The 8,888-nt window shown below is 41.0% G+C and overlaps 1 protein-coding gene across 1 annotated transcript; it reads left to right on the top strand.

The window, feature by feature from the left end:
• The first annotated feature begins 6,933 nt into the window (after positions 1-6,933).
• Positions 6,934-8,699, top strand: LOC146719060 (transmembrane protein 138-like). Its single transcript, XM_085459797.1, has 4 exons — positions 6,934-6,990; positions 7,193-7,364; positions 7,690-7,765; positions 8,540-8,699. Exons 2-4 carry the CDS (start codon positions 7,239-7,241, stop codon positions 8,650-8,652), a joined length of 315 nt encoding a protein of 104 aa, XP_085315923.1. The 5' UTR covers positions 6,934-6,990; positions 7,193-7,238; the 3' UTR covers positions 8,653-8,699.
• Positions 8,700-8,888: the final 189 nt, after the last annotated feature.

Here is an 8,888-nt window from a genome sequence, read left to right as displayed (position 1 = left end):
AAATTAAACAGCAATCTGGGCTTATATCTTGCCCTATGAAGAAGTCACCTGTTGTCTCATTTCTAAGATTTAAAAAAAATTATATTTTACTAGTTGAGATTAGTATTTAGTAATTATGATTGATTCGATGCAATCTACCCGTAAAATTTTAAGTTAGATTTTATTTGATCACAAATCACAACAACAGTCAATTCAGTGTGCTTTAATATTGTAAAGACCCTACAATAACAGAGAGAAAACCCCAACAACCCTTTGAGCAAGCACTCTGCTACATCGGGAAAGAAAAACTCCCTTTTAACAGGAAGAAACCTCCAGCAGAAACAGGCTCATGGTGGAACAGCAATCTGCCACAACCAGTTGGGATGAGGGAAGGAAGACAGAGCAAAAGGCACGGTGTGCAAGCAATGATTACCAGCGATTACTAAAATCAGGGTTAATGGAATTGAAATTGAAAGAGTGTACGAAAATAAATTTCTTGGAGTGATAATTGATGATAAGCTGAGTTGGAAGTATCATATAAACCATGTGAAAACAAAAATGTCAAAAACCATTGCTATTCTCTATAAAACAAAGCATGTCCTGAACAAAAAAACAAAAACAAAAAAAATCATTATACACTTTATTGTACTCTGTTGCTTCCACATATGACTTACTGTCTGGAGATATGGGGTAATGCATATAAAACGAACACACTTCCTATTTTCAAGTTACAAAAAAAGAGCTATAAGAATTATAAACCAATCAAACTATATAGAACAAACTAACATTTTGTTTATTAATCTGAATACCCTGAAATTTTATGATTTAGTTGAATATGAAATGGCACAGATAATGTATAAAGCACAAAATAACTTGCTTTGCCCCAGTACTCAGAAGCTGTTCAAAGTCAGAGTCAATATGACTTAAGGGGAAAAGATTTCTTAAAAAAAAAAAAAAAAAAAAAAAAAAAAAAACACACACACAAACAAAAAAAAACAAGATAAGGACAAATATAAAGCAGAGATGTGTTTCTGTTAGAGGAAAACACATCTTATCTAAGGTGGAAAGTTTTTCCTTCTTGTTTGTTTTTGCTTTGTTTTATTATTTGCTTTGAGCCCTGTGTACAGGAGCTGCATGCAAAAAGATCTTTTGTTAAAAGGGTTGGCGTAATAAGCAAGTGCTTCAGCCAATACCTTTTGATTAGCCTTGTCTCATGCTTTCTTGCTTTGTGGTAGATCTTTGTTCTGTCTTCACTGAGATATTTGAATGCTAATCAATAAAATCAAATTAAAAAAATCAATTAAATGTAGAGTGGTGTATAAACACACAGTTAATGGAAAAAGGTGAGTGAAGAAGAAACAAGCTGATGGGAAGCCTTCAGTAGCCTGGGCCTGTTACGCTCCCCTGAGGGGTCTAGGCAGTGAGGGGGAAGTAACAAAAAGTGTCCAGGTCAGAAAAAAGGAGTCAAGGAGGCAAAAGGGTTAAATTAAAGAGTTTTATTAAAGTTTCTCAACTAAAAGAGACGGAAAAGCCGCTATCACCATTTAAGAAAAACAAAACTCAGGCGTTGGTCAATAAAGTAAAACGTAAGTCAAAAAGAGAGAGAGAGAGAGAGAAGCAGCTCACTAGCTGCAACCACCACACACACACACACAGCTCACTTGCTGCAACCACCACACACACACACAGCTCACTTGCTGCAACCACCACACACACACACACAGCTCACTTGCTGCAACCACCACAAACACACACAGCTCACTTGCTGCAACCACCACAAACACACACAGCTCACTTGCTGCAACCACCACAAACACACACAGCTCACTTGCTGCAACCACCACAAACACACACAGCTCACTTGCTGCAACCACCACAAACACACACAGCTCACTTGCTGCAACCACCACAAACACACACAGCTCACTTGCTGCAACCACCACAAACACATAGCTCACTAGCTGTAACCACTCACATGGCACTCTGGCCAGAGCTCACCTTTCCCTGGGCTTAAATCTCTTTAATTACTGACGAGAGTCAGCTGCACAAAAGGGGAAAGGTGGCACCTCAGGCAGAAGAGGTAGTGGGACACGCCCACACAGGCACCTTCAGGAGGAGGCCCTGCTAGGGCCGTAACACCCCCTCCCATAAATACAAACCCGTGGTTTGTCACATGATTATGATAACCAGAACAACTAATCAAGTCCGTAACCGTCGCATCAACAAATTGCAGGCTTTCCACCTACCAAACCCCATGGCAATGGTTAGGCATTGCCTGCGGAAGCTACCAACCCCATCTCAATGGGCTCAAAATACTGAGGGTGGCCACAGACCCTCAAAACAATGTCTCATGTGCTAGCCAGGGCTTTTTTGAGCCATCACATGTGGAGAACACAGCAGGCAGTCAGAAGACCTTACTGTAACAGTTTTCAGACGATTGCTCAGGTCACGGGTACAGGCATGTTTGTTAGTCAGGGGTGCAGGTCTGAGTGGTGGTGTTATACATGATCTGTCCACCTGCAGGTCATTTTGAGGAACTGGGACATTGTCAACCAGCAGCAGCTCAGGGCTAGTTGACCTCTTACACTGACTACAGGGTGCTACTGAGCAATTTTGCGCCAAGTTTAGCCTTTAGTAGGCCTGGCAACCTTGTCGGTTTGAGAGCCACGACTGACTTTTCTCAAAGCAGGCCCTTTTTGCTTTGAGTGGGCTTTCTGTTTGCGTTTCAACTTCAAACAGTTAGCAACAAGGTGTCCAGGTTTGTGGCAGAAGAAACAAAGCTTTGTTTCGGGTCTCGAAACCACAACTTTTCCAGCCTGGTTAGCTGGCCCACTCTTACCTCTCCAAGATGTACTATGGCACAGAGGGGTATCACATTCTACAGCATTTATTTTATGACTTAGGGTGAACTCATCTGCCAATGTGGCAGCCTGCTGTAATGTGAAAACCCTTTGTTCACTTAAATAACAAGCAACACAGTCAGGCACTGTGTTCTTAAAGTCCTCTACCAGCACAAGCTTACGTAACGACCCCAAGTCATCAACCTGGCTTGCAGAGCACCACCTATCAAAAAGCTTCGCCTTGTCCCTAGCGAAGTCAAGATAGGACTGACCCTGTGCCAACTCCAAACCTCGAAAATGCTGCCTATAGGCCTCAGGTACAAGTTCATAGGCTTGGAGGACGGCACTTTTGATCTTTTCATAAACTAGGCCGTCCTGCCTAGACAGACCAGAACAAGCTTCCTGAGCCTTACCCGTGAATTTACACAGCAACATCACCCCCCCCCCACGTCTTCAGGCCACTGTAATGAAGTTGCTATGCTTTCAAACATACTGAAGAAGCTCTCAACACTGGATTCACAGAAAACGGGAACCAGGTGGATGTTATTGCCCACAAACGAGCTTCTAGACACCTGTGCATTGATAGCTGCATCATCCATTTTGGGGGCCGGAGAAGGGTTAGAAAACACACCCTAATTAAGACAACCACACTTCTCTGCCAACTCACTCAGAGACTACCCAATAATTAACCCATTAATGGAAAACTACACAACTTACTTTAACTGACCAACTTACCTCTTGCAGTATACACATTAAACAAACTTACGCAGTTCCTAAGCACAACAAACTTTACCTACCTATCTTCTGGAGCGTGCCGGGCTCAAGGCAACTTGAAAGGCGAAATTTCAGCGACTGGAGCCCTGAATTGCCTACCCCCAACAGGGAACTAATCCCCGCCCAGGATTACTCCAAAAATAATAAAGGCAAAATAACAAAAGAGTGCCCGAAGGAAGAACTTAAAACGAAGCTCAGCTGGACACTCACCTAACTTAACTGGGAAGTTGTAGTTCTCAAATAGGTGACAAAGCAAGATAATCAAATCCAACTTGAAGCTCCCTTTTCAAATATCCTGGACGAGCCCCCACTTGTTACTTTCCCCTGAGGGGTCTAGGCAGTGAGGGGGAAGTAACAAAAAGTGTCCAGGTCAGAAAAAGGAGTCAAGGAGGCAAAAGGGTTAAATTAAAGAGTTTTAGTCAAGTTTCTCAACTAAAAGAGACAGAAAAGCCGCTATCACCATTTAAGAAAACAAACAAAACTCAGGCGTTGGTCAATAAAGTAAAACGTAAGTCAAAAAGAGAGCGCAGCTCACTAGACACAAACCCAGACACACAGCTCACTAGCTGTAACCACTCACATGGCACTCTGGCCAGAGCTCACCTTTCCCTGGGCTTAAATCTCTTTAATTACTGACGAGAGTCAGCTGCACAAAAGGGAAAAGGTGGCACCTCAGGCAGAAGAGGTAGTGGGACACGCCCACACAGGCACCTTCAGGAGGAGGCCCTGCTAGGGCCGTAACAGGGCCAAAGGGAGGAGTCAGGGCCACCGGATGCAGGCCTAGCTATATGCTTCATCAAAAAGAAAAGTTTTAAGTCCAATCTTAAAAGTAGAGAGGGTGTCTGTCTCCCAAATCCAAAGTGGGAGCTGAAGAAAGCCTGGTCTGATTCATCTTTTTTTCCCCCAAACAATCAACAAATATGTTACAATTAAGTACATTAATTTATTATTTCATTATCAAATTGATATTGACTTCAATCTAGCTTGTTCTGCTGATTCTCTGTGGTCTGCCACTGTGTATGCAATAATACATACTTACCACTAGATGACAACAGTTTCCTAGTTGCTTGACTTTAATTATCTTTCCCAGAAGCATTACAGTAATCTTGAATGGAAATGTGATTGAAAGAGCTAGGGGAAAAAAGCTCCCACAGCATCCATTTGTAACCCGTCAACATTCACTTGCATGTGGTTGAAGAACCTGCAATCAAATTAAAAGGAAATGTGGCACAGTCACTGGGAACATTTTTCACTCTATTAATCATAGACTCATCACAGGTAATCACTAACATTGCATCCAACTGTGCTTGCACAGCTTTATTCATCATTACAATCTCAACAAGCTGTGTGTAAACAAACTCAACATGATTGGTGGCACATGACTAAACCTTTGCGCCTGTCTTTTAGAGAGCTGGAGGGATCAGACCTGTTACCAGGACAGACAAAAGCTGCCAATCTGCTGCACGCTGTGTTGATGGTGGCCACATGCGTCGTTTGGAGAGTTGCATACTTCTTCAGCCCCTGAAACCCACCTTCGTTTGCAGGTTTGTGATCCAGTTTCAGTAGCTTATGTTGTGAAACTTGAAGAATGTCATTGTTTCTGTTGTTTCTGTCTAAAGCAACAAGCTGTTGATGTTTCTAAGAAGATTAAGTGTTGCAGTACTAAGAACTACAAGCTGGTAGAACACTAACAACAACAAAGACTTTTTTTTTAACTTACAGCACGTTTCTTTACACAGGGAAAACATTATGTCTTAGACTTATATACTTTTTTGATCATTTTGATCAATTAACAAAATAGCAGAAGTTGCTCACAGTCCATATATGTTGTTGTCCACTGCACTTAAAATTTTTTGCATTTAATACATGTTGTTATTTTCTAGTTCATACTGCTAAAGCAGTTTTTGCCAAGGGGTAGGTAGGGCTGCTAACCTAGAAACTTAGTGGGACAGCTTTCAAGAAGAAGTAGCCTCGTAGTTGATGGTTCAGGGTTTAGAAATAGTCCTAATCTTCCTCACACCTGCCAGGGCCGTGCCAAGCCATAAATACGGGGATCATAAGAGGATCAACCTGGTGTCGGTGTGAAGGATCCTGCTGGATAGTGATCCTGGCACAGGCAAAGATTTTAAAGTACCTACCTAAGAAATACACAGAGGGGTGACAACAGTAGTGAAAGGACCTGTTTCTCTATAAAAATCGAGTAAAGATGTTTTGTTTTTGTTTTCTTTTTTTCCTAATGTGATGGATAAAATGTGCTGGGAAGGAATAAATCAGAATCTGTTTTTCTGTCATCAGAAAATGAGGCTCTTTTGAGAGAGAAGCTGCTTAAAGACAAACAATTAGTCAGTTAGTTCTGATATGTTTTTTGTTTTGTTTTTTCTCATGCTTTGATTAGCGCTTTGGACACTGTCCACTCAATAAAAACTAATGACAACAAGCAGGTGGCAGAAGTCTAAACTGCATTTCAAATTTAGCTAGAAACCACTAGAAATGTAACACATTTCCCATTTATGTGAATTGACTTAGCAGTTATTCTATATTTTCCTGGCATCAGAACTCTGGGACTGCCTTAGAGCAGTGTGGGTTCCCAATAAAACTGTCACTTCTGAACAAGGTATCCCTCCCTTCAGGGTATAAAAGTGTAACTTACCTGGGGCAGGAGATGTTTTGTAGTACGAAGCAGCTGAATGAGTGTAAGGCAGTTAAATGGCAATTTGCACAATGTTTGGGTGCTTTTCTATAAAATGAGACTGGCCTTTTTTTGTGTGCGTGTACCCTGAAGCGTTGTCGCAGAATACTAATCTGTCTCCTTCCACAGGATCTCTGCTGCATTCACTGCGGTGCTGATTACTCATCGGTTTTGATATGGAGGCCCAACAGAGACCTTGCTGTTTCAGCCACAACAAATACGGTACCGTGCTACCACACCTGCTGGTGTTGGAGCTATAAAAATCAGCACTTCTGACATGTCGACTTCCTGGCAGCTCACCCCTAAAACGGACTCCGTTCCCTCTTTTGAAAGGACATACATTTTTACCCAGTGAACAGGACTGCTTTGAACAACATATGCTTCATTTGGCATCAGTCATGTTTTAATTACATTTGGGGAATTGAGAGTGGAGACATTTGAATGCCTTACTGAGACCCCAAAACTGTAACAAAAAAAAGAACTCGATTGATGTTTGTATGTGTGTGTGTGAGGGTGCAGCGCAGCCTTGGATCCGCAGTGGAACCACAGTCCGCCCGGGCGCCCAGCCTTCGGGCCGGAGACGCTCCATACCAGCAACTACTCTCTGGTGTTACTGATCCAGCTCAGCCTGCTCTCCTTTGACCTGTTTGTCAACTCCTTCAGTGAGCTGCTGAGGACTGAGCCAGCTGTGCAGCTGGTACTTTTCATGTACGTCAAACTTTTTCACTGTTTCAGCCTAACGCAGCCTCTAGCTCAAGGGGGGGAAATAATTCTCAATTTATCTGCACTGAATCTTTTGAAATGCTGAAGTAAAATGTATTTTAGACAAGACAATAATCCTGCCGACAAGCTCTTCCTGTTTTCATCATTGTTTTTTCTGCTGCTTATACTGTTTCCTTTTCTTCAACAGAATCCAGGACATTGCCATCCTGTTTAACCTGATCATCATTCTGTTGATGCTGTTCAACACCTATGTGTTCCAGGTTGGACTGGTTGCCATATTGCTGGAGCGGTTTAGAACCATGCTAATGCTATCTGCTCTTTACTTGACCTTCAGCATCATTCTCCATTCTTGGCTTATGGTACGTCGTTAAAAACAAAGGCGAAAATGCCGGATTGGAAAATTCACATTTTTATGCCACTTTTTTGGGGAGATACTGTACAACAAGCTTACAGACATTTAAAATGCTTTCATTTTGATTTTAATAACTGCCAAGAGAAAAACATCATGAGAAAGAAAAAAAGAAAGAAGATAAAACTTGGTTAAAATGTGTCATTATATGAGTCTGAGAAAATAACATCATCATTTCTCATCATTCTGGTTGTAATTGTTAAATTATCTATAATGTACAAAGTCTCTGAATTTATCACAAAGTGGCCTTTTTGTCATCCTTCTATTCCTTTCAGAATCTGCGCTGGTTAAATACAAACAGATTTATTTGGACCGACGGTCTTCAGGTGCTTTTTGTGTTCCAAAGAGCTGGTAAGATAACAAGTTCATGCAACAAATGTACCTCTTTTCATTTAGAATGTTTTCATGTAAACACTGAAGAGTATACAGTACAAAAGGTTAGGATTTTTCCACTCTATAATCTGATTATACATATTAACTTGTAAAATAAATGTTTACATTTTGACTGAATAATTAAATTTAGATTTTGCAAATGAGACAGGAGAAAATACATGGAGACAATACAAGCAGGTGAAGCAGTTCAAAACAGCAGTACAGATTTAAGCTAAAAACAACAACAACAACAACCCATTAATGCCCTAGTAAACTGTATGATCATTTCACCCACCTTTTTATTTTTCCTTTACCTGTCGCCCGTTGTTACTGGTTACTCTTCCAGGCAGTGACATCACATTTCATCACCATGTGGGTGCCACTTTTATACATGTATAAGCTCATAAGTGGATAAAAGCTTGCATCGTCTAGCTGGCATTACTCTCTGTAGGTGATCTGCGTATGAGAAGAGTCATGTGCTATTTGTCTTTGCTTTGTCTGCCACTTAAGACCTGTCCAGACAGCTACTCAGTGTGTAAGCACAGCCATTACCTCACTTTTCAAGTTTTCTCCCTGTTTATTTTGCAATCACATAAATCTCTTGAATAACCTTGATCACTGTGCAAACTAATTACAAAAGAGTCACTGATATGAAAATCTACATTCACATCAGTCATGTTTCTAATTTACAGACATTTGTAAATTAAATATCCGTATATTTTAAAGCCTCCTAACATAATTTCCTGTTTGCAGCTTCTGTGCTGTACTACTACTTCTACAAGAGAACCTCAGAGTATCTGGGTGACCCTCGCCTCTATGAGGATTCGCCGTGGCTGAGAGATATGTTTTCACGGGTCAGACAATGATCTCTCTGCAATAGATCACACCAACACTCAGATGCCTAGTTTAAAAACGGCATTAAAAGAATATCAAAATACAGTATGTTACAAAGAAAACCCATGCAAAACAAAGAACTGGTCACTGTAATCCATTTGGTTTTAAAGGAAATTTATTCAGGGCCCATTCTAACACATCCTTCGTGAACTATTTGACAAGCTCAAAAGAATATTTCACAACATTTCCTTTCAACGCAAAGAGGATT

This window comes from Copadichromis virginalis, linkage group LG1 (assembly GCF_057382275.1).
Source record: "Copadichromis virginalis isolate Kocher_CV1m ecotype Utaka linkage group LG1, C_Virginalis_male_GT1.1, whole genome shotgun sequence".
In the NCBI taxonomy this organism is placed as follows: Eukaryota; Metazoa; Chordata; class Actinopteri; order Cichliformes; family Cichlidae; genus Copadichromis; species Copadichromis virginalis.
The sequence above is the reverse complement of the archived record's forward strand: the minus strand, read 5'-3'. Positions and strand labels throughout refer to the sequence as shown.